At 39.1% G+C, this 17,918-nt stretch overlaps 1 protein-coding gene across 1 annotated transcript in view; it reads right to left on the bottom strand.

Annotated features, from left to right (window-relative positions):
• LOC131064398 (alpha-mannosidase) overlaps window positions 1-17,918 on the bottom strand; it is a 386,960-nt gene that overhangs the window by 343,279 nt on the left and 25,763 nt on the right. Inside the window, exons 9-12 of the mRNA XM_057998531.2 lie at window positions 6,464-6,564; window positions 6,270-6,363; window positions 5,988-6,155; window positions 5,772-5,858 (exon numbers count right to left, since the gene is read on the bottom strand). Coding sequence (XP_057854514.1) covers window positions 5,772-5,858; window positions 5,988-6,155; window positions 6,270-6,363; window positions 6,464-6,564 — 450 coding nt within the window. The remainder of the gene's footprint in view (window positions 1-5,771; window positions 5,859-5,987; window positions 6,156-6,269; window positions 6,364-6,463; window positions 6,565-17,918) is intronic.

Below are 17,918 nucleotides of genomic sequence, written 5' to 3'. Positions count from 1 at the left end.
TACGAAAAAGACTTCTACCTCTTTAAACTTTGTTTTTTGCTCTTTTTATTGTTCATACACCTCCAAATGTTAATGCCCCAAGATCCCTGTAGCTCTTATAAAAAATAAGGAATTTCATTATTATTCTTTCGAATAATTTTGGAGCTAAATTCATAACAAAAAACATATCAATTTTTTTCTGAATCAGATGTACAGTTCTATTTGTTGTCAAACGGCTACTCTAAATGCAATTTTCTATTTCACAAGTAGTTTGTGTGCTAGATATGAGACTCAAGAAAATTCCATTTCCTTTTTCATCCCTAGTTATTTGCTATACACTAAGATTAAACACAAACCAAGTAGCATGTTCCACAATTAACATCATATATGTTAGTACAAATGTTAGGAATATCAATTGTTGAATGATTTCTATGAAGGATGTAGCCTGTAGTTCCTAAAAACTGGATTGTTCCTAGGTACACACAATTTTCTCTGCAGTCAAAAGTAGAAATTTTGGAGAAACAACATATGCGGGATTTGCATCTTGTAGCTTGTATTGCCTAAATCCCAAAATTCTATTGTGAACTTAGCTAAATGTGCTTCACTTAGGGTTCATATATTCTAAGAGACTAATTACATGGTACCTTTTAAAATTAGAACCATTATAAATGTAATGTCCCTACTAGTTAGAGATCATTGTCCTACAAAACAGATTGTTAGAACATAACAAAAAATATATACATAACTAATCTAATTTGCAATTAAAGTTCAATTACTTAATTAACACTAATCTCAACTTTTAAAAAGGATACGAGTGCAGCACTGGGACATGTCCTTAGGCGGCTGTGAAGCTTGCCTTCTTGGAACTCATCTTGGTTCCAAGCCATATCAAGAAATTGAAGGTTAATTCATTCTTGTCTTAGATGTAATTTCTTACACCCAAGCCATCCAGGAAATCGAAGGTTAATTCAATTCCTGTCTTGGATGTAATTTCTTACACCCAAGCCATACCAAGGAAGACCATCATATATGATCAAATCCTTGCCTTGGATGATGCATCTCATCATCCAAGTCTACCAGAGATGACCGGCCAGATCCGTCTCTTCTTGGATGAACTTCGTCAACCAAGCCATACATATATGCATATAGATATTCAGTATATACTGCCTACCAAGGATTATCATAATCCCTCCATTAGGCTAAGGGAGTTTCCTCCCTATAGCCTCCATCATAAAGTCACATTATTCATATTACATTGTATAATTCATTATCATTTTCTATTTCATAATTTACGTCTACATTTACATACTTTTTAATCCTCTTTATTGATCCTAGATATACATAAATATTATGCATGGATACCTATATAAGTAAACATTCAGTAATATATATATTCGTAAATTATGCATTAATATATATGTGTGTGTGTGGCACACACGTCCACACACATATATACCCTATGACCCGTAACACCTCTTACCTTTCCGTAGTCTGCTAGTGCAGCCTTGTATTGTCAGCATTATATTATATTAAGGTCATTATATTAACAACTTTATACTATATCATATTACATTTATATTCTATTAATAGTATTATATTATATTATTTTTATTATTAACGACATCTTATTACATTTATCTTATTGCATTTTTTACAGTACCATATTATATTTATCTTACTAACCATATTTAATTATCATAACATTATTAAATATTAATAAATCCGTCTTTATTATTATTGTTAGTTGTGTTATTAATACTTATACTAAATTAATAATGCAGTGCCCTATATACTTATCACTGTCCCAATGACTATACTGTGTTGTTTCTAACAGTCAGTTTGACTGCTGACTTTATATTTTTGTATTCCCTTGCTCTACGTGTGAGTCCCCTATCCCCCCCTTATATTCATTTTTATTTCTTATTTATATCTTCACTTTTCAAGAGACATACCCTTTGAGCGGATGTCTCATTTGAAGAGACATATCCCATTTACTAATTATTTCCTTTATTTTTTCACAAAGGATCGATTCCATTAGTATAATAATTCATAAGAACCTTAATAATTATCGTTTCTATTCATATATGAGGAATCACACTAGTTAGGGGTATCGTGTCATTTGCAAGGTGGTTTATTATTAAAACAATGTTTTGCCGATTAACTTGTTGCCACTGTATTAACTATTGATTAGCCCATATTACCAATAAATTCCTTCATTACTGTTCGCTATCTAACCGATGAGTGAAAGCCGCGATCAAGATCTTTAGGATCTTTGTTTTGCTGCAATCTATAAGGATCTTTGTTGTTCTCGATATTGTCGTAATCACTATTTAATATATTAACTTCGTGCCTGCTGTTAATAACAGTAAAATTGTTGTCTTAATCATTATTGCTTAATGTAATTATTTAATAAAACTATTAATGAATATTTGATATTAATATGTGATACAAAATACTAATATTAAGGTATATTAGTAATCTGTTTATTGATGGATTTGATTATTTAATACTAAGGAGGTTCATTCTTATCTTTAATTTGAACGAACAATAAACTCATAAATAAATAATTGATGTATAAGCATATTTTGATATAAATCACTATTATTTGATAATATGGGGACATCGCAAACTTTACTAAATATTATTTAATTAGTAATAATAAAATATTAATTAATTAGTAGTAGTCGCTACATTTATTTCATTTGTACATAATGAATAAATTAAATATTAAATTAATAAATAAACAATTTTAATTGCTATATTTAGGTTATATCCCTTGATTAGAGAAAATCATGATGAACAAGGATGGAGTATGACAAAGGGGACATGACATATAACGATCAAGGAGGGGACATGACAATAAACTTAGTGACAACCAAATTCTTCTATAAGATTTAGTTATTTTACCATGTTAATCAATTTCGGAATTTTGGTGTTACTGTTTGTAGCTTTAGTCGAATGATCATTTAGAATACGTATAATATATGTTGATTAATAATAATATATTATTATGTTATATTATTATATTATTATTAATCATATAAAATTTAATATTCAATATTAATCTATTATATTATTCTAAATTAATAATTGATTGATGAAACATTATAATATTGGTTAAATTATTATAATTAAAGGAGAGACATGTCCGTTCAAGGACATGCCTCTCCAAAGGAATATATATAGTATAATGTTATTCAATTTGAGAACACATAGAATTCCAAGAATGCAAGTATCAGATTGAATCAGATATATACATTAAAATACATCCAATAAAACCTGGGAAAATCAACATAGTATCAGAGCTCAGGCCTGTGAAGTTTAATTTGGAGGTTGGAGAGGGTTGGAGAATTCAGTTTTTTCTAGAATTTTCAGTCTGAAATATGCCATTGTACGGCCCTTGGTTGGCCTCAAAATGAGGACTATAATATATGAATGGAAAGATCCGTGTTTCTAGTTTTCAAATATGTTTATCTCATCAAATTTGATTCAGTTTTGTGCAAGATATGACGACTTTGGTGCAGGTCACTTGAAACCCTACCTAGGGTTAGCAGTTTTGGGAAAAATGTCATAACTTTTGTTTTAACCATTGGATCTGGCTATAACTTGGAGAAAATGTTTGTAATTAGATTTTCTAACATCTCACTGAAAAGATTGGATAAATTTGGTAAATTGAAAAAGTTATTAACGACTGTATGTGGCAGATCATAATGAAAGTGTTGATCAAAATTATGAAAATGTTCTACATCATTCAAAGGGAATTATGATGAGAGATGATTCATGCGTGATATTTCTTATATGGGCTCACCTTATGAAAGGAAATGTTTTAAACTTAAGATAAGTATTCCATGTTTTATTAAGGCACATGAATTATTGAGTTTGTAATTTATGCTATAATATTGGCTAGTAAAATCTCGTATGCTTCTATCATTGGTATTTTTGTTCGAGATAATTTATGAGCTATTTGTAATCTCTCTCTGGCATACCTTCAAGAAGAAAGCACAATAAAATTGAATTAAAAATAAATTGATGATTGAGACTAGATGCGGAGGGAGTCTGACATTTCAAAAGAGAACAAGAGGTTGATACAAGAACTTGAGCTTCAGAGGGAGCAGATGGTTCAGTCAAACTGTGACAATTTCGATCATAGTGATTGAGAGGGATTTTCACTATTGAAGGTGAAACACTTATGAGGTAAAACTTGATTCAATTGATTATTATACTAATGAAATGATTTAATGCCTTATGGGCCCTGTGTAAATCATAAGGAAGTGACGACTTCCAAATGATTTCCACTTGTATTTTTGAGGTTATTGGAAGGTGACGATCTTACAATAACTTGAGCTTGTGGATAGAATCGCCGACAGAGGCAATCCACATAAGAGCTCGTGGATAGAACCGCCGACTGAGGCAATCCACGTAAGAGCTTGTGGATAGAATCGTCGACTGAGGCAATCCACGTAAGAGCTCATGGATAGAATCGCCGACTGAGGCAATCCACTTAAGAGCTTGTGGATAGAATCGCCAACTAAGGCAATCCACGTGAGAGCTCATGGATAGAATTGCCGACTGAGGCAATCCATGTAAGAGCTTGTGGATAGAATCGTCGACTGAGGGAATCCACGTGAGAGCTCATGGATAGAATCGCCGACTGAAGCAATCCACGTGAGAGCTCATGGATAGAATCGCCGACTGAGGCAATCCACACAAGAGCTCATGGATAGAATCACCGACTGAGGCAATCCACACAAGAGCTTGTGAATAGAATCGCCGACGGAGGCAAATTCACACCTTGAGACTATGGTTCCCTGTGATGAGCATCATATGGTTGATGCAAATACTCCCAATGTCATGAGATGATATTTTTGAGTTATGGTGAATATCATGTGCCTTGATATTCTTGTTTATACCATACTTCTTGATATCATAGTGAGATAATATTTTTTCTATTCCACAATTAATCTAGACTTAATGCATTTGCATTGATTTTATCTTCCCTAGCTAAGAGGGAGTGTTAATGTTTGTAGCTTTAGTCGAATGATCATTTAGAATACGTATAATATATGTTGATTAATAATAATATATTATTATGTTATATTATTGTATTATTATTAATCATATAAAATTTAATATTCAATATTAATCTACTATATTATTCTAAATTAATAATTGATTGATGAAACATTATAATATTGATTAAATTATTATAATTAAAGGAGAGACATGTCCATTCAAGGACATGCCTCTCCAAAGGAATATATATAGTATAATGTTATTCAATTTGAGAACACATAGAATTCCAAGAATGCAAGTATCAGATTGAATCAGATATATACATTAAAATACATCCAATAAAACCTGGGAAAATCAACATTTGAAATGACCATCTGCATCTCCACTTATATTTCATAGCTCCCAAAATCCAAGACAGTATAATAGGGAAATATAAACTGAACTCTACATTGTAGAATGTAAAAGATATTTCACAGTAAACATGTAAGAGAAAACACAACAATTGGAATGTGAAGGGATGAATGTAAATGAAACAAAGACACTAAAACTTATGCTAATAGCCTGTTGCTTTCTTTTACTGGTAAAGATTCAAGAAAACTTGGAAGTATATTGGATTGAATGTAAATGATACAAAAGTAGTATAACTATATAATTATGTTAATAGCCAACTGCTTATTTTTATAAGAAAAGATGCAAAAAACATTAAAAAAAAAAAGTATAGAAGGGAGTAGGCAGTACCACCTAATTCAAATTGAGTTAATTGTAGAAGATCTTTGTACCTGTTCAAACCTTGTTGATATGTTTGGACATCCAGAAGGTTCTGAACTTGTCAAGCATGAAAGAGCTAAACCCACTACTTCTTCTGCCTGCAATGTTACAATTTATTTTGAATCTTCTTTAAGCATAAGCTTCAATGTTTGAAATGCATTAAAGAAGCTGACATAAGTATTCGTATAGAATGAAATACAATGATTACTGGCATTCCATGGCCAAACCTGAGATGCTCCAATCGCAAGACGTTTAGCATAGTCATTTGCAGTGTGTTGCTTTTCAGTGCCTGAAACTGCATCATGATGTTGTGCAATTGCCAAAGCATCACCTAGAAAATCTGTATTTGGACCCCCACTTTTTCTGCCAACTAGGAATTCAAGCTGTCGTGCTGCCTGTTCATCATATATACCATTCCCTGATTATTATTTTTTGCACACTCCCAACTGTATTCTTTAACATAAATATCCATTCAAACAAACAGAGACAATAATTCTTTTGAAACATACAAGATAATAACCACTCAGGTAGCGAACATATCCCTTAAGCGCTGGCCTGCTTGAGAAATATCCTGTCCAATAAGCATTTTCATTGTCTGCATACCTGTACAGTTCCATTAATATACAGTCACAGAGGTAAAGAGAACTCAAGCAATCACAACAACAAATCAAATGCTTCCTTGGACACAAATGCTTCCACTCACGGGAAGTAATCATCAACTTTGAGAGGCCATGCTTCATTTGCAGCATGCTTTGCATCAGTGTAAATTGATGGAGTCGAATAAAATGCATTAACTCGTCCATCCTATAAACTTTCAAAATTTGTCAGGAGGTGTCAATTAGACTTTACAAAACTATGTGCAGTAAAACAGTTATTATTAATATTTGAAATATGATAAGTAAAGATTTTAATATCTTAAATTTATCGCATGCTAACTTATAAAACCTACTGATAACAATATGGTGGTTACCGTCCTCATTATTAAAAGTGGTATAAGTTGGAAGTTGGGTTTGATAGGATATAAACTTTGTAGGATCAATCTTATTCAAGAATAATTTGGAATTCCAAGTAATAATCTGTGAATCTGCTCAAAACTGTAGTTCCTATAGCATTGCCATTATGTAATTCAAAACTATGTCCAGACAATTTTTCATAATCTAGCTCAGCAATGTGAACCTCAAAAATATGCTGAAATTGCCTAGAAATAGCATATGCTATTAGGCAAAAATGTCATTGATCTAATATACTTTAGAAATGTATAACAAAGAAAACATCATTTTATTTCAACTAATTCTGTTCTTAAGTTTACAATTTTATTTTTATTGTTTTGGAGTACAATAACTGTACTTCCCTTTATTAGTATCGTAAGTAGAGGCCGCTCTAGCAAGTATCTTGTTCTTTAGTTAATCTGATAATTTTAATTTAAGAAATCTTCAACATTCTAACCACTATATCGTGTTCATTCCTGGTGTCGGTTTAACTTGTGTCCAAGAATAATTAAATGCTTTTCAAGGATAATTAATTTAATAGGTTATAGTCTGGTGTGGCCACAAGGTTGAGGAAGTATAGCATGGAAACATACTGAAGCTAGGATTCAACATCTATTAATGTCACATAGGTTCCTTGTCTCAACTTGGAGCTGCAATTTTGATGTGTGCTTTCCTCTTTTCCCCTTTCTTTTTGTTTTGATCAACTTTTGAATGCCCTTTGGCATTTAGCCTATCAAAGATTCACTCTCTTAGCATCTCTTCTAACTTTCATTTTGAGAATGGTTATGTCAACATTTTAATTTGCATCTTTTAGTGAGACGCAAAACAAAATAACTGTGCAGTAGAATAACATTTCAAATTTGAAGGGGAAACTCCTTGTAAATTAAAACCAACCTAAGAAACACAAATGTACTTGCAATTTACAATCTTTACAAATTTTCTTTTGAGGATTCCACATTCAAAATAAATAAAATTTGAATGTGTATATTTTTGGACCTAGTGTAAAATACTAAGACATTCTTTAAACACAAAGCAAAGGATTTTATGCTTTTTTAATTGAAAATAAATCCCAAGAATAAATGCTTTTACCATTCATTTGAACGATATTGACTAAGAAATATAGGTACACACGGATTGGATAATTTAACACATAAAAAGAACATTATGGTTAATTAAATGTAGACTCAATACAAAGCCATGATCTCAACTTCAAGCTAACTAGCAAATTCCCCAAAGCAAATTAACTCTCAACACACTTAATAAGACATCTCAATAAACATTTATTAGCAAGAAAGTCAGAATAAATTTCAATGAGGGAAGAGTATTAGAATAATATCTTTATTAATTATTATTAATGGTCAATATTGTAAAATAATGTGCATTTTAGTTAGTTTCTATTTTAAGATTGTTTCGTTATAGAAACATCGGTTTTGTAATTCTTTAAATGATCGTTTGATCATTTCATTAATTCATTCAATAATTTACCAAAACATGGTATCAAAGCCAGTGCAAATTCATCAAAAAAAAATTCACAAATTTTGAAAGAAAGTTTTTTTAAAGTTTTCTTCAGTAAGTCGAATTCTTTGGTTCCTAAATTTTTTTGGGTCGTGTGTATGCAACCTCGCGAGGGTCTATCTGAAGGGTTTTGGCATCAATTTTCATGGGAACTATTTTAAAAGTTTTATTCATTCGTGAGCTTCTCCACCCAAAATCTGTTGACTTGTTCGTGCACATCTGCAACGAAAGTCGAGACTGTTTTGGCCCGATTCTTTGTGCGCGATTTTTTTGTGTGACGGCTATTTCTTCAAGCCATTTTATTTGACGGCTCTTCGGGCGATGCGACACGATTTTTTCCTGTGATTTTTCGTGACTCTTCGGCCTACATGATTTTTTTTTCCTCCGAAGCGAAATATTTCGCGTTTTTCTCTGGTTCTTTGGAAACAGACTTTGCGTTTTGTCTACGATTTTTCCTCTACTACTTCCGGCAACGCGATTTCTCTCATATTTCCAACAACGAGATTTTTTCCGATGACACGATTTTTCTTAGATTTTCGGTGACACAATTTATATTGCTTCCATCCTGACATTTTTTGGCTAGGGTTATTTACCCATTTTTTGGGTTTTGTTGCATTTCTCCTGAGTTCAGATTTTTTTAAAAAAATCTAGTTGTTACAGATCCGACCTAGGGTTACAGATACATTGCACGAGGCATGCTCAGGGGACGACGGGGACTCCTTGAATGGCCTCTTCCATTGGCAAATGGGAGATTATGAATTATTTACACCCTCGTGCAATGTATTGAGCATCAAGGAAGAACCAGATATATTTCCCCCAGAATATGGCGAGTACAAGGAAGGGGAGGCCTCGGTGAATGAGACGCCGGCACACCAATTCCCGAAGGGGGAGCCCATTAAATATCAGGAAGCCAATTTAAAGGAGACAAATCTCGAGGGTACAAGTGACCCCAAGATCATCCTTGTCGGAGATGACTGGAATGCAGTGCTGAAAGCGGCGGCCTTCAAAATTTTCCTGGAATACAAGGATGTCTTTGCATGGACATACAAGGACCTGAAGGGCGTGCCCCCAGAGTTATGTGTGCACCGAATAACATTGGTACCAAGAGCCCAGCCGGTAAGGAAGCGGCCTTACCGTATGAACAAGAAGAACGAAATTGAGCGGATGTTGGAAGCGGGCATAATCTTCAAAGTTCAGACAAGCAAATGGGTGTCTCCCATTGTGATTTCCCTCAAGAAAGAGGCCAATCAAATCCGGATCTGTGTAGACTTCCGGTGTCTGAACACTGTCACTATTAAAGACCCGTTTCCCATACCCTTCACCGACAGCATCTTGGAGGAAGTAGCTGGACATGAAATCTATTCCTTCATGGATGGGTTCTCTGGGTACAACCAGATATCCATCACGGAGGAAGATAAGTTGAAAACAACCTTCGTGGTGGAGGACGGTGTGTATGCATACACCGAATGCCCTTCGGTCTATGCAATGCACCTGCCACCTTTCGGCGCATCATCTTGCACATCTTCGACAAGATGTCGATGGGGAACTTCAAAGCCTTCCTGGACGATTGGTCTATTTACAGCAGACAGGACATCCACCTAAAAACCCTCGGGGAGTGCCTAGAGAGATGTCGGAGGGCACGGTTGGCCCTCAATCCGAAGAAATGTAGATTCATGGTACCACAGGGAAGATTGTTGGGACACATTGTGTGTAAAGAAGGATTGAAAACGGACCTGGACAAGATTCGGGTAATAGTAGAAATGGAACCTCCTACGAACGTCACGGGGATAAAGTCCTTCCTTGGTCATGTGGGGTACTACAGGAGGTTCATCAAGAACTTCGCTAAGGTGTCCCACCCATTGGATAAGTTGACGCGGAAAGGGGAACCATACATCTGGACAGAGCCACAAAGCAAGGCCTTTGAAGAGCTAAAGACAAGGTTGATGGGAGCACCCATACTGGCATACCCGAATTGAGATAAGGAATTCCACGTTCACGTGGATGCCTCAAACTATGCCATCGAGGCTACATTAGCCCAGGTAGGAGGACACGGGTTGGACCACCCCGTTTATTTTGCCAACAGGTTGCTCTCGAAGGCTGAAAAGAACTACAGTACCACAGAACGCGAAGCCCTCGGCATGGTCTATGCCATTCAGAAATTCCGTCATTACCTACTAGCTACACCGTTTACATTTTACGTAGACCATCAGGCACTCATGTACTTGGTAAACAAGCCTATTATCTAGGGGAGGATAAGCCGTTGGCTATTGCTACTACAGGAGTTCACATTTTTAATTGTGGTAAGACCAGGGCGAAGTCATGTCATAGCCAATCAACTATCCCGGATTAAGTCAGGGGAACCTCCAGAGGGAGTAAATGATGATTTTCCGGATGCGCACTTGTTCCAAATAGCCGTACTTCCTTCGTGGTACAAGAAGATTGGAGAGTACCTGTCGATGTCTCGATTTTCGGAGGGTATGCATCCAAGGGAATGGAGAAAGCTCATATTAAGGAGCAGGACTTTTTCGCTCATCAACGGGTTACTCTACAAAATGGGGCCGGACCAGATATTAAGGCGTTGTGTCATGGAGGAAGAAGTCTCAAGAGTATTAAGGGAGGCACACGAAGGATCCGCAGGTGGACATATGGGCCCAGACACTAGAGCCCGCAAGGTGCTTCTGGCAGGACTGTGGTGGCCAACCGTACATCACGACGCCAGGGAGTGGGTCATGGGGTGCGACACTTGCCAACGGGCAGGCAAACCTCTGAAGTGGGACTTCATGCCCCTCAACCCGTCGCATGCACAGGAACTCTTCGAACAATGGGGACTTGACTTTGTAGGGCCTCTCAAGGCTAGCCGCACACGACGGTGCCGGTACATTGTGGTTGCGACAGAATACTTGACTAAGTGGGTGGACACGAGGGCTCTCCCGGATAACTCTGCAGTAAGCACAGCTAAATTTATCTATGAACAAATCATTACGCGATATGGCATACCTATCCAGTTGACCAATGACCGAGGGGGCCACTTCGTGAACCATGTCATACGGCTGTTGACCTCAGAGTTCAAGATTTTTCACTCATTATCGAGCTGTACTACCCACGTGCCAATGGCCAGGCCAAGGCCACAAACAAAATATTGGTATCGGTAATTTACAAGTCCTATGGAGTAGAAAAGGAAGATTGAGAGGAGAAGTTACCCTCTCTACTATGGGCCTACAAAACGACCTACAAGGTGGCCATGGGTCAGACTTCGTTCCAACTCATGTAAGGGTAGGAAGCGGTGGTGCCAGCGAAATTCATGGTGCCAGGCCTTCGCATTGCGGTAGAGAACAGACTCAGGGATATGGAGAGCCTGAGAGAGACACTGTATGCCTTAAGCAAGTTGGACGAAAAAAGAATGATGGCACAATGGGCCACAAAGGCAGCCCAGCAAAGACGGAAGGTCTGGCACAACAAGCATCTTCGACGAATGAAGTTTACTCTTGGGCAATTAGTGTTGAAATTCAACGGGAAGAATGAAATCAAACCAGGAAAATTTAAAGTGCGATGGCTAGGGCCCTTCAAGGTACGCCAAGTCAATGCCAACGGGGCGATCATGTTATGGACACTAGACGAGGAGATACCAAACGTCGTCAATGGGTCAAAATTAAAGGTTTATCACGAACGGAGGGAACCTGGACCCTCCAGTCAGGATGTTTGTCCACCGACGGTGTGCCCACCGGTGGTGAAGCCACCGTGCGGTGGCACCACCGTAGGGTGGGACCATCGACGGTGGATACCACCATGCGGTGGCACCCGCACTTAAAAAGCCCCGCAAAAAACAAAACGTAAAACGCAAACCAAAAAAACCCCGCAGCACAGTCTCATAGCACGGCCACGCAAGGAAAAAAAAAAGAAGAGAAGGAAACCCACAGCGGCCACGCACAAAGAAAGACACGCAACCCAGCCCGCACAGCAACGCAGCCATACACAACAGAAGAAGGTCGTTATGAAGGTGTCCACCGACCGTACGATTTTTAACCAGAAATCAGTTATACCAGAGATTAATGGATTCAGCGGGGAAACAAAGTTGGAAAAAACAGCTGCAGGCTTCCTCCAGTAGCAACCAAAGGGATAGCAATACCAGGGTCTTATCGTCAGGCGTACGTGTTGCAGGCAACACCATGGATGCCAGCGCCCGACAAAAGCAAAAGCAGAAAGCACCACAGGCTGCCATAAGTGGGAAAAATACATTAACACCCCAGAATATCACCTTTGAAGGCCTGAATGGGTCGGAATGCCAAAAATAGTGGCAGGCCACTCCCGACAATGATTTGGTGAAGCAGAACCTTCGTAAGGTAGAAGTGGAGTGGGCTATTCGAATGCCTGTGTTTCCTATCTGCGAGTATGAGGGTGCCCTATGGTTCATGGTGGACACCTTCGACAGACACACACGCACAAGTACTTTCGAGTATCTCGGGAGGGATGTCACCGTATCCTTCAAAGCAGTGGACTTTACCAGAGTATTCGGCATTCCAGGCAGACAAGGCAGGAAAATAGAGCTGAAGGCTAAGAAGATGAAGCGAGAGGAGAAGGAGTATTGGATTAAATTAATATCCAGGAACTTGACGACAGTAGAGCTGGACAGCGTGGCGAATGCCACGAAGGGACGAGGAATCCGCAAGACCTTTGTTGCAGAGGGCCACTGGCAGTGCATTATGGATGTCATTAAGTGCAGGTTGACAGGATCGAGTAGGGCGTCGGACATAGCCCTCCCTCAGATTATGCTCATGAACGAGTTGATGAATGGCATGGTGTATGATTGGGCCGCGTTACTAGCAGAGCGCATGTATGAGTTCTTGACGATGCAACATCGCACGTTCTATATGCCCCACTATGCTATAGGGTTGTTCTTGGAGGCCACGCGGGAAGCAGTGTCGGAGGCAGAGTTGGAGGTACGACCACAGGGACTGTTGGCAGCGGGTGAGCCTCCTATCATGTATTGGAGACACGTGGACATTGGGCACTCTTCCGCGAAGCGGAAGCGGGCGGTAGATACGGCCTCAGGGGAACCTGATAGTGGGAGGGATTCCAGTAGTACAAAGGATTCAGAAGCGGAAGATGAGGAGGATGATAGCAACAGGGCGACAGAGGAGAGGATCCTTTTTGCCCCACCCCTGCTACCGATGGGCACACCTGTGATGACATTTGGAGTGGTCGGCACCTTTATTTCGGCATTTGGGCAGAGCCGCACGCGAGTTGCACTTGGCCCCATCCCACAACAAGTAGCATCACCGGGACCGACCCCAACCACGGAGGCACTTACCGAAGACATGGTAGAGTCACAGATGGAGGAGTCGCCACATCGGGTAGTGGTCGATGAGGAGCAAGGGCTGAGGGAGGTGGTGGAATCGGTAGGTACGGTAGGGTCTATTTTAGCATCGCAAGTGCATGTCCACTTTACACCACTGAAGACTTGTTAGTTGGCGGTGCCGCGGTCATTCGGGACAGTGAGTGTAGTCACCACAGTGCCAGTTCCTAGCTTCGGGCAGCCTCGGGTGATGATAGCGATGACACCACCGCGGGTGGAGACCTTGGCGAGTGCAAAGGCTTCCATGGTGCAAGATGTGCCAGAGGCTTCCAGGGTGTACGATGTGCGGGATGTGATAGGACAGGATGTGCCAGGGTTGCCAGGAGGGTTGCTAGGCTATATGCAGGAGGCAATGACGGAAGCAGGCGCTCTTCATGATGACCTCACTGCCTGGTTGAGCCGCTACCAGCTTACACCTATGGCACCAACAAGGGAGGTCGCTCTATCTCAAGGCAGGACCATGCATTCCTTGGATATCATTGATCTGGAGGAAGGGAGTTCTCCTAGCAGTAGGGCGCTTCAAAGGGTTGCGTCACCCCCTGCAATTGTAGTCACCAGTCCCTACAGAGAGGAGGAGGTGCATGGGAGAGTACAGCAGGGTACAGGAGAGTTGGAGCAGTTCATTGGCGAGATGACTCTGAGAGCACAACGGCTTGTGTCATCTGCCACACTCCAGGCGGATGCCGCCATGGTTGAGCGGATCGAGGGGCTGTTGAACTTTGCCCGCACCGGATGCAGAGAGGAGTTTGAGAGGTGTTTTGAGTGTGTCGGGTGGCCTAAGACAGAGAACCAGGCAATGCTGGAGGCTTGGAGCCTCATCGAAGGGGTTGGCGAGACCCGAATGCAGTCGTTGTTGCGAAAGGTGGAGCAGACCTTCCACGAAGGTTATCTTGAGCTTCGAAGGACACAACAGACGACAACCATAGTTGAGGCCTTGCGCGTAGCAGCAGTGTCATCTCGGGAGGAGCTGACTATTAGGTTTCGGGAGCTGGAGGCTACCATGGCATAGACCCAGACAGCGATGGACACTTTAGTAGTAGAGAAGTCTGCCTTGCTGATACAGTTGGAAGAGGAAAGGGCATCCAGGGAGCTATTGGAGACACGATTGGTCAGTGCACTAGAGAGTGTGGACAAGAAGGATAAGGAGGTGCTGGAGGCAGCCTATATGGTAAAGACCGCTATGGAGCGGCAGATGGTATCGGAATAGGATCTAAAGAGGAGGATGAAGCAAGTGTATGAACTCCGAGGGTGCTTGGCGTCCACCGCTACACCACCACCGGCGCCTTCTTCATCAGGGACGCCCTCTGTACCCCCTTAGTTTTTTTCTGATTTTGGGTTCTGTATTCTCCATTTTGTTGTCAATCGCCTAGAGACGACTTTTCTTTTGGGGGGGATGATGTTGGCGGCAATATTGTACACGGAAATAAAACTAGTTAATAAAGTTGTAATTGTGTTGGTTAGTTGGCAACCGAGGGGTGGCAGTTGCGGTGCGACGATTGGCGCTCGCACCCCCTCGGCATCTTTATATACTCCCGAATGTAACTTGTGTAGAACACTTATGAATGGAATAACATCCGATATATTGCATCTGATATCTATGGCATTATTATTCTGCATTACGTGCTTTATTTGTGTACTTTAAGTTATTCACCCGAGAGGGCAAACAAAGTTTGCGTGTTGAAGGTAGACACTTATTTTCAGCTCAATCCCATGCCTAAAGATTGAGCTATCAAACATGTTGCTATACACCTAGATGGTATTGCTCACAAGTGGTGGCATCATGGTATGATCACTATGGGCCATGATCGTATCCCTTCTTATGTTGAGTTCACAGAGAGGCTTATTGATAGATTTGATAAGAAGGATCCAGAGTTGCACTTCAAGGAGTTGGCTCAACTGAAACAATGGGTTTCAGGAGATGCATATGTTGTTGATTTTAGATGCTTTCAGTATTGGTTACAAATATTTTAGAAAGGAGATTTATTGTTCTTTTTTATGGATGACCTTACTAATCCCTTAAGTGGTTGGATTAAGGCACTCAATCCACCTACATTACAGGAAGCCATTAAGAAGGCTAGGGACATGGAGACTTCTAGAAGCAAATTTCAATTCAAGGGATTCCTACATAAGAAGGATAAGGATAAGAAACATTTTCATAGGGAATCAAATCAGTCAAGGAATGAATCCAATAGATTGGATAGTGAGCAGTTGAATGAGCTTCAGAAGAAGAAATTGTGTTATCATTGCAAGAAGCCTTGGGACCCATCTCACAAATGCAATGTTAAGGGAAAGGCAAAGTTGTTAGAGTACTTTTCAGGTAAAGAATCAACATCCAAAGTATCTGATCAGCAATTTGATTCAAAGAGTAGTGAGGTAGACAGCTCGTTAGAAGAAGAGTAAGGAGTGGTTGTACCATTGCCAACTCTCTAGTTCCCAAAAAGCAGTAACATTTAAGGTTAGAGGTGTACCACATGAGCAACAAATAATAACTCTTATTGATATTGGTGCCAATCATTATTTTATTGATGAGGGCTTTGTGGCTAGGAGAGGACTTCAAACTGAAGAACATGAGGGCTTCAGGATAATCCTGGCTAATGGGTACAATCTCACTTGTAAGATTTCTAATCTAAGCGTACAATTAGGAGATTATGACTTGCAGGATGACTTTTATGTGGTTAATATAGGAGATATTTGTTAATGCATGATAGCTTCGGTAAGATAAATGATTGAATGAGAGATAAATGAAGTCTCTCATTCAATCATTTATCCTATCGATAATTATGATGAATAACTTCAAGCCTTCATTTGATAAACCATTCTTTATTTGTATATGATCAATCTAATTAGTTCGATCAAAATGCTTAACTGCCGATTATCATTCTATAGCATAGAATCCCGATTTAATATCGGTTACATTATTTGTTCACCGATTATTAAATGGGGTTAACCATTGCAATCCAATTTATTTCGGTTAACTTATTTAATGATAAACAAACAATTATCGAGTAAACCAAACATCGATTAGTATCGATGTTAACATATGTTTGCACCGATTGATATCGAGTGATACACCGATTAATATCGGGTGGTAGAATAAACATACACCGATTGTTATCGGGTGTTAAGACAAGCATACACCGATTGTTATCGGGTGTTAATATAAGAACACACCGTTTGATATTTGTTGGTAAATAAACACCCTGTATTACTATTATGATTAGCGAAGGGGCACGATCAAGGCAATGCTTGACCGTACCCAGTCTGCTATATATATCAAATGGCATTCGTGAGAAAGGACATCGAAATTAATAAATGCTCCTCTCACCTGCCATACAAAAGAAGATAGTCAAGTTTATATTTTAAATCAGTAATACATAGAACAAGATAATATCAACCAGAATATAACTTGCATATTGAATGTAAATTGAACATCATTTACATGGTATTAGAGCTATAGTTAAATCGAACCTGAGGCTGTTCAATTTTGCGGAAAATTCAAATCAAGTAAATATTCAACATCACAATTCTTCCAATGGCTAGCGCTATCAGATTTGAAGACAGACTCGAAGGAGGTGATGACCTCTCAGCATGGAAGTTCAGAATTCAAATGATTCTAAAAGAAAATAAAATCGAATCATTTGTAAAAACTGAAACTAGAGAACCTGAGACTGAACTTGACAAAACAACTTGGAGAAAGGGAAATGAAAAGGCTATTAAAATCATAGTTGATGGGGTAAGAAACAATATTATGCCCATCATAAAGAAACATGAAACAGCCTTCAACATGTTCAAAGCACTTGAAGATGCATTTGAGATATCTAATGCCAGTAGAACCTTGGCTTTAAAAAGAGAAATAAATCACATAGCCATGATCAAAGTAGAATCACTCAATGCCTACTTCATGCAAATATCTGCCCTAAGGGATGAACTGGCAACCCTTGGATATGAGATCCAAAGCAAAGAATTAACTCTCATTGCTCTAGATGGGTTGCCTAGCATATGGGAAACATTCGTCCAAGGCATTAGTGCAAGGGATGAATTTCCAAAATTCGATAGGCTAAAGGCTGACTGTCTCCAGGAGGAATCAAGGCAAAATAAGAAAAGGAACAAGCAAAAGAATATAGATGAAGATCTCCAAGTTCCAAATACAAACTCAAACAAGAAAAGTAAGCAGAAACAATTCAAGAAGAGAAAAAGTCGTCACGGCAAGAACACCTTCAAGAAGGACCTTTCTCAGATTCAATGTTACAGATGTGACAAATTTGGGCACTATGTTGCCAAATGCCTAGAAAGAGCTAAGC

The sequence above is a fragment of the Cryptomeria japonica genome, chromosome 5 (assembly GCF_030272615.1).
Source record: "Cryptomeria japonica chromosome 5, Sugi_1.0, whole genome shotgun sequence".
NCBI lineage: Eukaryota > Viridiplantae > Streptophyta > Pinopsida > Cupressales > Cupressaceae > Cryptomeria > Cryptomeria japonica.
This window is presented reverse-complemented; position numbering and strand designations above follow the sequence as displayed.